At 35.3% G+C, this 17,764-nt stretch overlaps 3 protein-coding genes across 4 annotated transcripts; all 3 read left to right on the plus strand.

Moving 5' to 3' along the window:
* Positions 1–4,534: 4,534 nt before the first annotated feature.
* On the plus strand, positions 4,535–4,936 carry LOC111778785. The gene is made up of 2 exons (XM_023658760.1): positions 4,535–4,646; positions 4,710–4,936. The coding sequence occupies exons 1-2, from the start codon at positions 4,535–4,537 to the stop codon at positions 4,934–4,936; spliced, it is 339 nt and encodes a 112-aa protein (XP_023514528.1).
* A 4,788-nt stretch (positions 4,937–9,724) lies between these two features.
* Positions 9,725–11,937, plus strand: LOC111778275. 2 transcript variants are annotated; one of them, XM_023657997.1, is made up of 2 exons: positions 9,725–10,011; positions 11,584–11,937. In XM_023657997.1, the coding sequence occupies exons 1-2, from the start codon at positions 9,756–9,758 to the stop codon at positions 11,721–11,723; spliced, it is 396 nt and encodes a 131-aa protein (XP_023513765.1). In that variant the 5' UTR covers positions 9,725–9,755; the 3' UTR covers positions 11,724–11,937. The 2 variants fall into 2 exon arrangements, with proteins under 2 accessions (XP_023513765.1, XP_023513766.1); XM_023657998.1 differs by lacking the exon at positions 11,584–11,937 and adding an exon at positions 10,760–10,915.
* Positions 11,938–13,299: 1,362 nt separating this feature from the next.
* On the plus strand, positions 13,300–15,790 carry LOC111779289 (class E basic helix-loop-helix protein 22-like). The gene is made up of 3 exons (XM_023659408.1): positions 13,300–14,074; positions 14,149–14,321; positions 14,983–15,790. Exons 1-3 carry the CDS (start codon positions 13,451–13,453, stop codon positions 15,116–15,118), a joined length of 933 nt encoding a protein of 310 aa, XP_023515176.1. The 5' UTR covers positions 13,300–13,450; the 3' UTR covers positions 15,119–15,790.
* The last annotated feature ends 1,974 nt before the right edge of the window (positions 15,791–17,764 follow it).

Here is a 17,764-nt window from a genome sequence, read left to right on the forward strand (position 1 = left end):
ATCTACTTCACAGAACGAGCTTTTATTTTCAACAAATTGGTATTAGAGTCGATGGCAAATATGATGGGACAAATGCTGCTACTGCGATTAACGAAGACAAACTACGAGAATTGGAACATTCAAATGAAAGCTCTTCTCGATTCTCAAGACGCATGGGAGATGGTCGAAGAAGGTTTCGAAGAACCAAAGGATACCACGGGTTATACGGCGGTGCAAAACAAGGCGCTAAAAGAATTGCAATCAAAGGACAAGGTAGCATTCATTATACATGTTGTTCTGAGCTGTTAATGAGTCGGGCTTTGAGAAGATTGCAAGGACAACTAACTTCAAAAGAAGCGTGGAACACATTAGAAAAGGTGTTAAAAGGAACCGACCGAGTCAAGCAAGTGCGTCTCCAAACTCTGCGTGGCGAGTTGGAGAGCATGAAGATGGAGTCAGAAAATGTATCTGACTGCATTACGCGCGTACAGACCATGACAAATCAACCAAATCGAAATGGAGAAATGTTACCCAAGACGCAGGTTGTGGACAAGATCTTGAGGTTGTTAACTGATAACTTTGAGATTGTTGTATGTGCGATAGAAGAGTCAAAGGACCTAGCGACGTTCACAGTCGATGAGGTCGTCGGTTCTCTCGAGGCACACGAGCAATGTAGAAAAAGAAGGAGGAGACACTCGATCAAGAGCTTCAGACTAAGGCATCAATAAAGGATGAAAAGGTACTCTACTCTCAAAATATTTAGGGTAGAGGTTGTGGAAGTCGTGGGAATGGTCGAGGTAGTCAAGACAACAGAAATGAAGAAAATTATAAAGAGGAGAGACAGTTGAGCCAAGCAAATTGGCGTAGAAGAGGACACAATCAAAGATGGGGTCAAGGATATAATTCCGACGTCCAGTGTTACAAATGTAAAAAATATGGCCACTATGCAAATAATTGTAACTCCGAAAAATGTTACAATTGTGGCAGTATGGGGCACGTTGCAAAAGCTTGTCGAGCCGGAAAAAAGGTGGAAGAAGCAACCAACCTAGCTTTGGAAGACGTAACAAATGAAGGTCTTCTCTTGATGGCTCAAGATGAAGAGAACATCAACAACGACACTCTGTGGTACCTCAACTCAAGGGCAAGCAACCATATGTGCGGTCACGAGTACCTATTCAAAGAGATGCAAAAGATTGAAGATGGTCACGTGTCATTTGGAGATGCGTCAAAGGAGGAGGTCAAAAGCCGAGGTACGATACATTTATTGCAAAAGGATGGTGTAATGGGGTCAATCCAAGATGTTTATTACGTACAAGACCTCAAGACCAACATATAGAGTATGGGGCAACTCACAGAAACAGGTTACTCGATATTCTTAAAGGACCGCCTACTACACCTGAAGGATAAGCAAGGGCGTTTGGTTGCTCGAGTCGAGATAAGAAGAAATCGGAGGTACAAATTGAACTTAGGAAGCATACAAGATAATTTTAACAGGAAAAGCCCACATTCTAAGCGAATCAACCTAAACCCTAAACTCTCGACATCTCCTCCACAGTTTCGTAAGTGTTGTTCTAACAAATTGGTATGAAAGCTAGATTTTATTTTCAACAAAAATAGGTCTACTTCCGCCTTGCTTCGTCTTATAAACTTGTGTATCCACTTCCCCAGATCAAGAGCACCAAAGATGTGCACAAGCGGAGAGTACACTAACAAGCGTAACATCGTTGGGTGCCGGGTTGCCTGAACAACTCAATTCCATCTGCATAGTTCTCATTCTGTGCATATCCAGCTATCATTGCGTTCCAAGAAACCACATTCCTCATTGACATATTCTCAAACAGATGGCGTGCTTCTTCTAAATTGCCCATCCTTGCATAGCCACTGATCATCGTCCACCAAGACACCAAGTTTTTCTTTTGCTTCCTATTGGGTTTGCTTTTTGTGTGATTCAGATGTGTTCATTTGATCACTTGTTTTCTCAAGTTCCTCTTGAAGTTGAGAAAGTCATGATTACAATTCAGCCACTTTGCTGGACCCTTTTACTCTTCTCTTGACAATGTTGATAGAAGAGTTTTGTTTTCAGTTGCATGATGAGAACAACCAGAACCGACAATCCATTCTTCATTGTAGTCTATAAAAGCATGAGCATTTGCAGAGATATCATCGATGATATATAACTGAAATCACATTTGTTGGCTAGTCAAGAACCTCAGTGGTTGAGCATTGTTCCCAAATTGGATACGAAGAACTTTGACTTTCACGTACAACATTTGCTTCTGATTCCTGCAATTTGGCTTAATATGACCTGACTTTCCGCAACGATGACAAGCTACTTTCACCCAACAATCTCGTTTAAAATGATCAGGTTTTTCACACTTGTAACAAGTTTTAAATGGCTTTTTTTGACAACTCCTCGCTTCTAAATTGATTCACATTGCTTGATGAAGGCTTTGAATAAAAATTCTATCTCCTTTGATCTTTGACATACAACACATCTTTTGACTTTGGAGAAAACTCGTTGCTGCTAGTCATTTGTTTAATCAAACCTTCCTGATTAGAAAGCAAATTCTCCAATGGCTTTGCCCACCCTTGTATCGAGGAAATAAATGGCATAAAGTCTTTTCGTAATCCACGAATAAGATAACGTCATAATCGAGCATCACTCACTGGTTCCTTAGCATCTAATTCTGAAATTTTAGAACACAAATTTTTCACTTTCAAGAAATATTCTTGAACAGAAAAATTACCTTGAGTTACCACAGCTAGTTCATTCTCTAGAAATTGCATGAGATGTATTTTTCTTAGTGAACAGCTTTTGAAGTGTTTCCCAAACTTGCTTTGGTGACTTTAAATCACGAACATGATCAATATATTCATTGCTAATCAAAGTTCACAAGGTAAATAAAGGTTTTCCACATTTGATCTTCCATTTCCGGCGTAATTAAGCATGTGGAGTATCTGCTGGAATTTCTGTGTCGTCACCTTCCATTAAACCCTACCAATCTTGTACCTGTAGATAAGATTCTATAATTCCATACACAACTTCCAATAATTATAATTATTGCCCACAAGCTTTTCCATAGTTATACACTTCCACTGTTCATCTGGTTGAGTAATAATATCAAACCCTTGGTTACCAACTTGGCTCTGATACCAACTGACACAATATCTATGATTAAAAAAAGAGTGTAAATAGCGTTCATCTGGTTGAGTAATAATATCAAACCCTTGGTTACCAACTTGGCTCTGGTACCAACTGACACAATATCTACAATTAAAAAAAAAAGTGAATAGATCTGACACTTCCACCTTCATCTTGTTTGAGTAATAATATCAAACCCTTGATTATAAAAAAAATATATTATTATTCAAGAAAACAATACAAAGTTATGAGAAATAAACTAACAAAATCTTAAAAATAAAATAAAATATAGAAGACATATTTCATAACTAATATATTCTCTAAATATTAATTGATTACGAATATTTTGACTAATTCAAATTTCAAACTACAATAAATTACACTAAATTCTGACATAATCTTAGACTAAGTTATGGGCATACATTATGTATAGTTTCGAAGTTTCTCCGACATGTGCCCATCAATATAGGCCGCCATGTCTGTTAATCAAGCTCAAACGACGCGGGAATATTGCATCGATTCTCTTACCTACATACTCCAGTGTAGTAGAACTTTGACATGAAAACTCCTTACCTATATCCTCCTTCCCCATCCCAATTCCCACCTTGCTAAGACCCAATCACTTATTTTCTTGGTAAGTGTGTGTGAGATCCCACATTAGTGGGTGAACGAAACCTCCATTGTAGAAACCTTTCCTTAATAGATACATTTTAAAATCTCAAGAGGAATCAAATAAGATAAAATCTACTCGCCTAAAACCGTTCGAATTTTTATGAAATATTATTAGATTTATGAGAATGTTTTTTTTTTTTTTTTAATGAAGATTGAAATAGGAGGCATGTCCTCGTCTCGCCCACTAAATATCTCAAGCACTAATTGTTAAGTACGAGACACAAAATTAAAAGTTTAAAAAATTTGACGTCTAAAACGATGAACCAAATATTAACACAAATCCGAAATTAGGGAATTCAAACCTTTGAGATTAAAATAGAAAAGATTTTGTATGAAAGTAAACACACAACAACACATCATTTGATATTTACCCCACAAATTTGACTGCCGAGTCAAAATCAGTAAAAACCCAACGAATCAACCAACAAACCAAATCCGATAAAATTAGAAAAAACCCAAAAAAAAAAAAAAAAAAAAAAAATCAAAATCAAAATCAAAATCAAAATCAATTCTCCCCTTCAATTATCATTATCCTCTCTTTCTATTTCTTCCAATTTCAACCGTTTTTAGTGCAAAACACAAAGATATATTTCAAACACAAAATTCAAAAAACCTTCACTCCAGGAACACGATCAAGAACAAGAACAAGATCAATCGTGTTCGACTTATGCCTTTGGGGAAACCTTCATTTTGAGGATGCCATCGATCTTGAACTCATCGAATTTGGTGTTCGCCACGGCAATGGTGGCGTCGAGCACGCTGATGATCCTGGCGTATTTCCGGCATAACAAGGGCGACGGCGCCGCTTCCCGACAGTCCGATGTCCGGATTCTCCGGCCTTGTCTCTGTTCAGGTAGAAAATTAAAAAATAAATAATTAGAGAAGAAGAAATTATTGATTATTGCGTTGGAAACAGGTGGGAATAAAGATCGGAAGAAGAAGCAGAAGAAGGTTCAATTTGCAGAGAACGTGAAGAAGAAAGCGACGGAGGCGGAGGAGACGAAGAAGAAGATGACGGCCAGAAAATTGAAGAAAAATAGATGCAGAGGCAGCTTTCAAGGAAGCCAGATGCCGGAGAATCGTGTCGCTCTTTATAATGGAATTCTCAGAGATCGATCTAATAGAATGGGCTTTTCTTACTGAAATACACACACACACACCATCCCTTTCTAACTAGAAATTATTTTATTTTATTTGTTCATAGTGTTCTTCATCTTTATTTCTCTGTAACTACAAATTTATTTATTTAATTTATATTCATTCTTTAATTTTTCATTTATTTTTTTCCTCAATTGCTATCCGATATTGTCTGCGTAGTACCATCAACTTCACGGTTTTAAAAACGCCTCTATTGTTTTCCTCGAGATTGTTCGAGATTGTTCGAGCTTTTCCTTTCGGGCTTCCTCGAGATTGTTCTCCTCCCCCATCAATGTGAGACATCACAATCCACCCCTCTTCGCAGCCCATCATCCTCGTTATCACTCTTTCCTTCCTCCAATCAATGTGGGACCGCCCCCAAATCCACCATTTTTGGGCCCAACGTCCTTACTGGCACACCGCGTCGTGTCTACCCCCTTTGGGGAACAGCGAGAAGGATGACACATCGTCCGGTGTCTGGCTCTGATACCATTTGTAACCGCCCAGATCCACCGCTAGCAGATATTGTCCTCTTTAGGCTTTTTCTTTAAGACTCATCCTCGAGACTTTAAAACGCGTCGAGAAGATTTTCACACCCTTATAAATAGTGGTTTGTTCTCCTCCCCGACTAATGTGGAACATCACACTTCCACCTGAGCTCGGGTCCTGTAATTCTCGGTCTCCCCTCGGCTATTCTATGGAGCATTTGAAAGTTTGACGAAATTAAGGACAATTCAAGAAGTGATAACTGATAAGACACAACCATAATCTTTCCCAAATAAACAAATCTGGGAATGATTAAGACTTGTCCTTGTCAGAAATAAGAGATTTGGGCCTATATTCACCAATCAGAACATGACACGTTTCCTTGCTTGGATTTCTTGCTTATGATTATTATTAGTACAGTAGTCTTTTCCATCAATCATCATATCTCATCAAAATCCTAGCCGTCCAAATTGATGATGGAAGCTTCCTTCATCTCAATCCTCACCGTTCATTTCTAGTCGACATTAACGATTTAAGTAAAAGATCATAGGTATATAAATAAAAGACACGATTTTCATTGTTGTTAAAAATTAGGGACACGGGAAATAGGTATTTATTCATCTTTGATTGGTTTCGAGCTGAACGGAAAGTTTTCAAGTGAAAAAAGACGAACAATACACTCGTTGTCATCTTTTATGAAAAGTAAAAGAAACCATGGTTAATTAATAGATAGTTTTTTGAAAAGAAAGTTGAAAGTGAATAAAGTTTTCTGTAAAAGTAAAAATATTTTTTATCTTTTTTGAAATGTCGTTTGTAATAAAGCCCATGCAGGCTGCAGCAGTTCCAACAAGAAGAGAGGTTAAAAACCCTTCATTTTGCATCTCTATTCTGTTCCATTCTATTCTATTTACCCAGAAGCTAATGAATGTTAGCAGTAAAAAAGGTAAAAAGTTTTGGGAATGAAAAGAGATCGTTTGGGTAAAAAAGTGTTCAAAGATTTAGGGTTCTTTGGAAATATGAAGAGATAGAGAGAGAGAGATCTATGGTGTTTCCAATGGTGGAGGAATAAAGTTCCACTAAATTTATTACCATTTCACTCTTCTCACCTACTTCTTTTTTTTACTTTTATAAACCCTAATTTACGGAGATTTGAATCTCAACTTACTCGTCACGAGTTTTAAAGTAATTTTATCTTCAAAATATTTTATAAGTCCTAATTTACTAGTGTGATTGTCAATTTAAGCATAATTCAACTGATTAACACATAATATCAATCAAGAGATTAGAGAATTGAATCTCGTAGTTTGATAATCATGATCGAAATTATGTTTGTTTAAGATAACAATGAAATGGGAAGATAAAAGTGAGGCATTCATTCATTAATTGATGTTTAAGGATTTGTGGAGCATAGAACTTATAATTGACATGTGAAGTTGGGTTTTGAAAAGGCATAAAGATTCCCAAAAGGAAAGGGTTGAAAAGGTGAAAATGGGAAAGGGAAGCTGAAATGGAGCTTCATTTGGCACTGTTATGTGGCAGTGTAGCACTCACTAGCTGCCTCGCTGCCCCTGCATGGGAGAAGCTTACCAACTGACAGATATCTACTTGAACTCCATGCTCCTTTTTTTTTTTTTTTTTTGAATGAATAATTTAAAGCATTGTTGTGGGGTTCAATTCGTTGATATATGTAGAAAAGGGTTAGTTTTAGAATTTTGAATCGTTGGTCGAATCTAACGCGTATAAGTTTTTAAGTAGACAAGAAATGAGTTGTTGAAAAGGAGCGGGCGTTTGAAAATAAGAAAGATCAACTAGGGTTTGTTCATGTCGAGCCCACCATTAGGATATTGTCTGCTTTGGACTTTTCCTTTCAAGGGTCCACTCAAGCTTTTAAGACGCGTCTTAAAAATCTCGAGGAGAAGTGTGTAAGGTAAAACCCAAAGAGAAGAATTTCTATTAGCGGTGAGCTTGAGTTATACATGAATTGTGAGATCGAGCATCGGTTAGCGGTGGACTCATAGTGTTGATAGAAACTAACCTAACATAATTTTGGAAAGATTTGATGGTTAAAACTTGAAAGAAAGGATGAATGATAGATGATGATAATGGAGAAATGGGAGCTCAAGAAACAAGGCATTGTGAGCTTATAATAGACAAGACATGTAGGGTTTGTAAAGTAAAAAAAAAACAAGACATTGAAGTGGTCACTTCAGTCATTCACTAACAACTTAAAGTCAGAGTAGCTCAGTTTCCCAAAACCAATCCAAATGCCTTCAAAACCCTATTTTATGTCTCTTCCAAAGGAAACATTTTTGAGCTTCTCATCTCACCTTCACTCCCTTCCTCCAATCACTTCAACCTGCCTTTCTCAATGTCCCTTCCTTCTTCCTTCAAATTGCCTCTCCTCCTCCTCCTCCTCTTCTTCTTCTTCTTCCTCACATTTCTTCCTTCTAAATCAGGTAATTTAGCATCTTAATCAAACCCCACTTGCTTGTTTTGCCATTTCAAAACTTGGGTTTTCTTTATCTTCTTCCCTTTGTTCTTGGGTTTCGCTAGTTTTTAACGAATCGTTCCATGAAAATTTTGATGTTTTAAGACCGATTTAGAATGCCTTAAATGTACATAACAAATGGTCATTTCAAATATTCTTTTTTTTGACACTCATTAGATTCGTGGAGTCTTATATTGACTAATTAAAATAACTTTTTAGGAAAAATTATCTCTATCTCTATTTGGTACGATAACTTTTTAGGAAAAATTAGAATGGAAGTTGTGAAGAATTTCTTGATAAAGTTGGTTTTTTTTTTATAGAGTTGTTTTGGTCAGAGGAGCGGCGGAGGGGAAAAAGAAACGGGGAATTTGGAGAAGGGTGAAAGAGAGAGATATATGGTGGATGAACAAAAGAAAATGGTGATTGGTTCAAGGCCGCCGGGGTGTAAGAACAAGTGCAAGAGTTGCAGGCCGTGCATGGCGGCGGCGGTGGTGCCGGTGCATAGGAAGAAATGGTTCAAGGCATTTTTCCCGTCGTCTGGAGTTGAAGATGATAGCTACTATCTTCTCTCGTGGAAATGCCGATGTGGGAATAAGATCTATCAGCCCTAGCACCATCATGGGAATTTTGTGTATTTATTTTATTTTATTTTATTTTATTTTATTTTATTTTATTTTGATGGTAATGTTATATAATAAATAAAGAGAAGATATTAACTACTAAGGTTATTTCTTTTTTATTTTTTTATTTTTATTATTTGTTCCTCTACTTATTTAATTTCCTAGATTCTTTTTAATTTTTTTTTACTTATTCTTTTATTTTCTGTATTATTTTTGTAAAGTATATTTAATTTATTCAAATTCAAATTTAAATTATAATTAATAGTAATAAACTATAATTAAAAAATCAATTATTTTATTCATAAATTATTATAATTATATCTAGTTTAATATAATTTACTTCAATTTTTTAAATATAAATTATAATAAATCATTTATTTAAGAATAATTACTAAAATTTATTACCAAATAAATTAAAAAAACCTAAAATCTAAAGTATAGGTATGAAAATTAAATTAGTTAAAATAATTTTAATAGTTTGACTTAACAAAAATAAAATAGTTAACAACATTTAATTATATAAAATTAAATAATGTATTAAAATTGTTGAAAATAATTTCAACATTTTTTTTTTTTTTGATGGAACAGACTTCTCCAATGGAGGGAGTATTCTTTGTTTATAAACTCATGATCATTCCCAAAATTAGCCGATGTGGGACTTTCATCATCCAACTTTTGGACATTTCTTTCTAGAGCTTATGTTCAAAATAGACAATATCATACCATTGTGGAGAGTCCTGATTACTAACATGGTATCAGAACCATCCTCTAAACTTAGCCATGATAATAGAACCTCCAGATATCGAACAAAGAATTGTGAGCCTCGAAGTTGTAGTCAAAAGTGACTTAAGTGTTTATCAAAGAATGTATTTTGTTCGATGGCTCTAGAGAAAGTAGTCGAGCCTCAATTAAGGGGAGGCTATTCGAGAGCTCCATAAGCCTTAGGAGAGATTTATAGTATACTTTGTTCGACGAGAGGATTGCTGAAGATTATTGGGAGTGAGTCTTAGTTAATTTAGTGATCAAGAGGTTTATAAGTTTATAAGTGAGGAATAGTCTCCAACCCAAAACCCAAAACCCAAAACCCAACAAAGACTACCCAATGAATTTGGGCCGGCCCAAGATTACCCAATGAATTTGGGCCGGCCCATATGGCTAAAGCACATATTGTAAAGGACTAACAAGAAGTGAACAGATACATGGAATCATAGTCGACTTCTCTCTCCTCACAATGGCATCGCCCTCTCTCTCTACTTCGAACGCTCTCTACCATCCTTCACGGGCCGTTACCGCCCCTGCAATCGCCATTCCTCTCTTCTCAAGCTTCCATGCTCCTCCGGAAATTTCCTTCTCTCCGCTTCATCATCGCCGTTCATCTCTCTTGCTCTCTTCTAATCCCTGTGCTAAATCCGCCGTTTGTCCAGCAGCAGTACGCCCGCCTCCGGACTCCGATCCGCCTCCTGACGAGGATCCGATTCGTCTAAAAGGTTACTATTCTTTGCTGGTGTTTTTCGTGCTTAATTCATTTATTGGACTGAACTGCTCGTGTTAAGGCTTAGAAATTTTAGTGCATAGAGCTTGGTTATGTGTTTACTTATTTCTATTTCGTTTTTCCATGAACGGTTGAGGAGTTCGCGTTATCCTTATCCCTATAGCATGCCTTCATAACCGAAAATAAAAATTATTAGCTCCTGAATTTTGCTCGGATTGTGCTATACTGCTAGTGGTCCTTATTTCTCGATTGCTACAACTAATAACAGTGTTATTTATCCATTTGAGTTCTGGTTGTTTAGAAGCTAATCATCCATAAATATTTTTCGTTTTTTTAGTCATCTGGAAATTTGTTCCGCTAGGTCTGCGGATACATATGTGCTTAGCAATTATATCTAATTTTCTCGTGATTTATTTTGAAAGTTTGTTAGATAGAAAGTTCTGCTCAATACGTCATAGATATGTTGAAATCTCAACAGAAAAGAAATAATGGTATTTGGAGTGTGCGATTCATTAGGTTCAACTACTCCGTAATCATTTTTCATTAACCGCGTCAGCAAAGTTCAATTGTCAATTTTAATGAGCAATTCGTAAACATATCTGAGTATAGATGTTTAGCTGCAAATATAAAGCCATTTCCCCCTCCATAACAACAGTTATATATTTGCTTTCGTGCAAGAATCATAGCGATTTCTTAGGATTCAACTTTCCGATTGTAATATGAAGTGTCTTCTTCTTTTCTAGCCCCTTATCGTATAGCTGCTGGAGACTTTTGGTCTTTGATGATGATTCCCCGCTGAAGTTGAAGTTGTTTGGCTTGGATAATTTAGGCCTTTGATAATCATTTGGCTTCCGGAAATTGTGTTTGATTTCTTATTAATTCTCTACTATGAGTTTCATCTTTCTTAACCAAACATTTAAAGTTTTAGCCAAATTCCAAAAACAGTAATATGTTTTTAAATTTTTTTTTTTAGTTTTCAAAACTTGACTGGTTTTTTAAAACATAGATAACAAAATAAAGAAATTCATAGGCCAAAGTAAAATTTATAGACTTAAATTTCAATAATCAAACGGTTATCAAACAAGATTTTAATTTTTCTTTCAATTCATTTTTTGACACTCCCTTGGCCAAATATTAATTTTGATTCACGATGCCTAACATGTGATCATTTAGTATGAAATGGGATGAATTGGAAAGGATATTCCGGTGATTTGAGACGTATCTAGGTTTTCTACCTTAAATTGGCGTACTCTTTCCAAACTTCTCTTTTGTAACTATAGCTTCTTGATTATAGCCAATTGGAGTGCTTTTCTGCAGTTTTCTTGCATTCTGGGAGATTGTTAAGCTTCATCGTCTGTATTAGATTAAAACTGTTGGTGTTGGTAATACTCTGAAATCCTACCGAGTCATTATATATTTTTGATGTTAGAACTTAGTACTAATTTTCTTGCATGTAATTCATATTGTAACTTGTTTTGTCTATTTTGAATTGCTTTGGTCATGCTGAGGTTCTTTGATGTCGATGAACTATGTTTCCTTATTTCTCTTCGTATTATAATTTGAGCAGGTTTTACAGCAATTTTCTCAAAATTTGGAGACAGAGTACAGATTTTCTTTGCTGTGTTATTCTGGATGTCCCTCTTCTTCTGGACTTCTGCATTGGATGGAAAAAATAGACCTAATAAGGGCTCTCGATTTAGACGATAGTTTCGTAAAAAAAGCATTCTTTTGTAAAGGATTGCAGGTTAATATAAATAGTGTTAAGCTGCTTGATTTTAACTATGTTCAAGATATATAGAAGCCTTAGACGAGGTAGATAAAGCTTGCTCAATTAGATGTTGATACCAAAAGTAAACTGTATTGGAAAGTCCTATTCTGTATCATATTCTTATCAAGTGTCTTAAAAATTTCCTGAATCCTACTCTAATTGTTAACTTTTTTTTTCTTTTTTGAACCTTGATTTGTGCACATCATCCTTGCGTGGGGCTATGCAAGTGCACATTGTCCTCGTATTGGGTCATGTCAATTTTCTTTGTATCGTTTCAACTTCTTCGATGCCTCTAGAGTGACAACGACCAATCTTTTTCACTATTAAGTTACAGTTTTGTATAGATTGTTCTGGTAGGTGTTTTGTTTGACAGGGATTTGGTTGATGGATGTACAAGATTGTCTACGAGGGTTGCAGTTGAAACATTCGGAATCATTGTGTTGCTTGCAGCATCAGAATGATGGGAGACATGTTTGGTTCTTGAGACAATTAGAAGTCTTTGCCACAACCTGGTTGACACATTGCCCATAGTTATACGTATGGCTACAATTTATTTTTGCGTTAAATAAATTTTAAAAGTAGTGGTCAAATTGTATTTTGCTAGGATTCTGAGAAGCTGAAAGAACTTGAACTTAGAGTCAATAGCTTTAAAAAAATTAAAAATAAAAAACAATAAAATTAATTTGTTATTTCTACTGTTACCAAAATTTAGCTAGAGTCGTGGTCGGACCCTTCTCTTGTGTCTTTTATTGACGACATTTGAGGTCAAAAGTTCATTTTTACGATCCAAATATTTTAAATGATAAAATTATCCATATTTTTCTACCAAGTGTCAAAATTTTGAAATGTGAGGTTTATATTATAATCCGACACTTAAAAATTATGATTGAACCTAAATTTCAAATTTATCTCGATTAAAACTAAGTTTCAAAAACTATAACATTCGTCAATTTTAAAACTATCTTAATATACACAAGGATTAACATGTTTGAAACTATAAGAACGGTAAACAAAAATTGATTATTAAAAAGATTTAATTAAAATTTACATCAATCTTGTAAGTTAGTCTAATTTGTTATTCCCATATTAGAAAAAGCCTCAAAACAATACACCTTAATTAAGTATATGAATTATGTCAACAAGGTATTTAGAGTAAACTTTATCTTATGAGACATAGTTTTTTTGCTATTCCTAGTAAATAAAAAAATTATAAATAGAAGAACTCCATTTTTTTTTTTTTGCTAAATTATATATAAAAAAAATGTTGAACTTTGTAATTTATCTAATTTTTTTAAAATAATGTTTTAGTAAAATTAAATCTCTTAAAAAATTATCTCTACTTCAATCTCATTCATTTGGTAAAACCCATTGAAACCAACAAATGTACAAAATATAGAAAACAATATATATATTTAAGATTTTCTTTGAACAAGAAATTAAAAATTTGAAGAAACAAACAAAATTGATGTAAAATGAGCATCATCCCATAGCCCCTATAAAAGCTCAACTTGCCACTTCAGTTGTAAGAAAGGAGGCATACTTGCAACCTTCTGGCTCTCTCCCACTTTTGCTTCCATTAACCTCCATCAAGAACTTGTCGTTCTTCTTCAATTCACATAAATCAATCCTTCAATCCCCTCTCAAATTCCTTGTTTCATAGCGCTTAATGATGCTATTGAGAAATTCTTCAACCCCAATTCTTAATTCTTGGCTTCACCAATCCAAATCCTCCCCTTCAGAATCGGACCAATTCCTCCCGTTTCGAAGAACCAAGTCGCTCTCGTTAACACCCTCTTTTCACCCTCCACCGTCTTTATCGAATGATTCAGTGAAGAGGGTAACCCAAAATCTGCTAGAATTAGATATTACAGATCCCAGAAAGAAGATTCCGGTACCCAAGAGTTGGAAATTTCAACCGGAAGTGAAATCCAAGGAGAATGGAGTATCAGTTCGAGATCAAGATCTTAGACCCACTTCAGATTCGCCGTCGTCTTCGATTCCTGGAGAGTTTTTGAATTCTGGGTTGGGTCTGAAAGTACCAAATGATGAGGTTCGCGATGAATGCGTTCTGCAGATGCTGGTGGTCGACGGCGGAACGGGAAGCGACGGCGGCCGGGTGTGTGGCGGAGGAGGAGGTGGAAGCGGCGGAAGAGGTTCCAACGGCGGTGGTGGAGGGGATTCTGATAAGTCAGGGTTTAACAATAGCACAGATGCTTATTATCAGAAGATGATTGAAGCGAACCCTGACAATGCTCTTCTACTTGGAAATTATGCCAAGTTCTTGAAAAAGGTACCTTAATTAGCTTGAAATCTATTGGAAATTTCTTCAATGGCAGCCCCTTCTGATTCTGCTCTGCCGTTTAGGTTCATGGAGATTTTGCCAAAGCCGAAGAGTTTTGTGAGAGGGCAATTCTAGCTGATCCAAATGATTCAAGTGTTCTATCGCTTTATGCTGATCTAATTTGGCATACACAGAAGGATGCTCAACGAGCTGCGACCTATTTTGATCAAGCTGTTCAAAGTTCCCCTGATGATTGGTAAGAATCTGAATGCATTTAAGTTGATTTCTTAGCTCATTTAGAACAGATTGGAAATCTTATCTTGTGGGCTGATTGATTGTGGTTCATTTGTTTACTTTTGATTGATTTTGATGATGGATCAAGTTGATTATGGCCATGAATACAAGAACATGAACAGATTCTGAGTTCAGTTTTGATATCGATTCCATTCTTGTTTGTGTCATTTCTTAAAGAGTTTAGATTGCTATCTCTGTTCATATATGGATCAAGTTGATTATGACCATGAATACAAGAACATGAACAGATTCGGAGTTCAATTTTGATTCCGTTCTTGATTGTGTCATTTCTTCAAGAGTTTAGACAGCTATCTCTGTTCATTTATAGATCAAGTTGATTATGGCCATGAATACAAGAACATGAACAGATTCTGAGTTCAATTTCGATATCGATTCCATTCTTGATTGTGTCATTTCTTCAAGAGTTGACATAGCTATCTCTGTTCATATATGGATCATGTTAAAATTCATTATTAGAATCTCTCAGTGAGGCTTGTGAAGTTTATGTCATACAATTTCTTGTTGAAGCATTGAAATGGAGAGAATCTTTCTTAGCTGTTTGCTTCTCTGTTTGAGATATTGCTTCAAAATTGATTTTGTTGCAAATTTTTCTCTATTTACAGCTATCTTCTAGCTTCATACGCACGGTTTCTCTGGGATACCGATGTCGACGAAGAAGACGATATGGCACAGCAGTATGAAACAGAGGAAAGGCATACTTCTCGGCCCGGTTTCTCACATCTGGCTGCATCTTCCTAATCTCATCAAATATATAACACACTACTACTTTCCTTGCCACTGTAAGATATCTTCACATGTGTATGAACATGATTCCCTCACTTGTAACCCTTTCTATAACTCATAAAATGTAAAAAGTTCATAAATAAACCCACTTTTGAAGCCCCTTCTGCCTGTCTGTTCCATGGAGCAAGATTTAGCCTTACTTTCTCTGTACCTTTATGACAAAGTTACCAATTTGAAGAATCAGGGTGTTGTGTTAATCACCGTCGACACTCGAACGATTGGGATTGGACATGGGTGTACGAGATCTCTAGCCTAATCGGACTAACAATGGCGGTTGATGCCTGAATGATCGAGGTTGGACATGGGTGTACGAGATCTCGATCCCGATCCTGATCCTGATCGGACTAACAATGACACCCATGATGCCCAATGGATCGAGGTTGGATATGGGTGTGTGTACGAGATCTCGATCCTGATCGAACTAACAATGACCGTTGTTGATGCCCGAACGATCGAGATTGAACATGGGTGTATGGGATGTTGATCCTGATTGGAGTAACAATGACTGTTGTTGATTCCTGAACAATCGAGGTTGGACATGGTTGTACGGGATGTCGATCCTGACCGTTGATTTTGTTGCAATAAGATGTTTTTGTTGTATGATATTCTTTGTTTGTGGCAGTGTCATTATCTTTCATGCATCAGCCAAGCTGTTCCAAAGCATGTTCTTAAGTATTTTAATGTTGTAATATCAAATTAAGGTTTGTATTATTATTATATAATTTTATGGTTAGTAGTATGTAGCTGATTTATATTATAATTTCTCAAACAGCTATACAATATTATCACTAATAAAAAAAAGCAGCCACATGCATATTATTTTAATCATTTAATTAATGAAATTAATTGGGTTTAAGCCTAGTGTTATCTTCTAATCCACTTTATCTCCCTGTATCAACAAGTTCATTCGTGGTTGAATTCAAATTTCTAAAAAATTTGATAAAAAAAGAACCGAAATCTAGATTCTGATGATCTTAGCAGCATTCCCCGGTAACATGGTTAGGTACTCCACGCTTCTTAGGAGTGAAAAATATCTACACAGACCAGCACGAGTACTTTCAGCATGTTTTGTCATCACTCACATACATTTCCCATAAAATTCTTAGGAAGTCACTGAATATAGCAGCGCATGTTTTGTCATCACTCACATACATTTCCCATAAAATTCTTAGGAAGTCACTGAATATAGCAGCGATCACTTTTATTTATTTATGTGGTTTTGGTTGTACCTCTCCTTTACTTATGTGTCGCATAAAATATATAAACTAATTTGAGATTAACAAATGTTTGTGAATTTTACGTGAATATTGACAAGTAAATACAATTCTCAAAATTTTAAAACTAAATTTATAATTTAACAGACAAAAATTAACCATACAAAATTTCTATAATTCATGATACCCATGTGATTCACCTTTGCTTGACGATGATTAAAAATCATTTTATCTTTATCATATTTGAGTCGTATAATGATTTGATTTCACTTTAATCACCATTTAATTTATTAGATTAGATATGGATTACAAGGACAACCATGAGTTGACCTTAATAATATTTGAATCGACATGTCCGCTCGGTTCAATGAACTCATCGTTGAACTAACCTAAACAAACGTATGTATATATATGTCTCACATAGAATAGTGAAATTTTTAATTTTTTTAAATTCAGATATCATAGTTTTTAATTAATAAAAAAATTTAAGTGAGATAAACAATTAAATAAATTTCAAATAAAAATGCTAAAATAAAACCTTCTAATATCAATGGTTTAGTTGAGTAAAAATAATTAAAAAAAACATAAAAAATTTTAAGTCTATGGTTGAGTCGTTTTAAGATCGAGCCGATTCAACCTAGACTAATTATGAAAAATAAGCTCGAAATGATAATTACCGCTAGTTATAATATTTATACGTAGGATAGGAATAAAATTTTAAACCCAAGTCACTAACATTTTAATGATTAAATTAAATTTAAATTTGGCAATAATATCACAATCAATGGAGAGTTGTGAGCAATTGTGTTAAGGATATTTAGTAATAAATTATACTTTCCCGTATATATTATATTTCATATTTTATTATAAGGCAAATATTAGATATTTGCCTTATTACCATAGATATCTTTCCATTTATTGTTATTTCCATTTATTACTATTTCCATATCCTTGTAATTTATTTGATTATAAATAAGATAACTTTCACACCATTTAGGTGTGGTGGATTAATCAAACATTCACATGCTATCAGAGCCCTTTCGGTTTAACAACCCCAAATCCTTTCTTTTCAATGGCTTTTGAAATCTTCTATTGTTCTTCTCCACCACCCCTGCTGGCTTTGACGCCGCAGGAGTAGTCTTCATGGCTACCGCAGGCGGAGCCGATTAATTACTCTTCGGCTCCACCCTATTGACCTCCAAATCATCCTTCACCATACTCTGTACATACAACCTCACCTTTTCCAAACATAGTCTCTTTCATATTCTTCTCAATTTTCCCTTTATCCTTCATCCTTCACAGAAACCCTAATCTTAGGATCTTCATCAGCATTTCTCTTCGGAAATATACAGAATCTCGATAAGCCTATCGACCTTTTGCAGAGATT

This window comes from Cucurbita pepo, chromosome LG17 (assembly GCF_002806865.2).
Source record: "Cucurbita pepo subsp. pepo cultivar mu-cu-16 chromosome LG17, ASM280686v2, whole genome shotgun sequence".
Taxonomy (NCBI): Eukaryota; Viridiplantae; Streptophyta; class Magnoliopsida; order Cucurbitales; family Cucurbitaceae; genus Cucurbita; species Cucurbita pepo.

Bases quoted from the DNA above. Each gene is read 5' to 3' on its own strand.
- LOC111778785 (XM_023658760.1), top strand. From the start codon at position 4,535: ATGGTGGCGTCGAGCACGCTGATGATCCTGGCGTATTTCCGGCATAAC. The intron at 4,647-4,709 runs GTAGAAAATTAA...CGTTGGAAACAG, and splicing joins CCGGCCTTGTCTCTGTTCAG to GTGGGAATAAAGATCGGAAG.
- LOC111778275 (XM_023657997.1), top strand. From the start codon at position 9,756: ATGGCATCGCCCTCTCTCTCTACTTCGAACGCTCTCTACCATCCTTCA. The intron at 10,012-11,583 runs GTTACTATTCTT...TAATTTGAGCAG, and splicing joins GGATCCGATTCGTCTAAAAG to GTTTTACAGCAATTTTCTCA.
- LOC111779289 (XM_023659408.1), top strand. From the start codon at position 13,451: ATGATGCTATTGAGAAATTCTTCAACCCCAATTCTTAATTCTTGGCTT. The intron at 14,075-14,148 runs GTACCTTAATTA...TCTGCCGTTTAG, and splicing joins ATGCCAAGTTCTTGAAAAAG to GTTCATGGAGATTTTGCCAA. The intron at 14,322-14,982 runs GTAAGAATCTGA...CTCTATTTACAG, and splicing joins CAAAGTTCCCCTGATGATTG to CTATCTTCTAGCTTCATACG.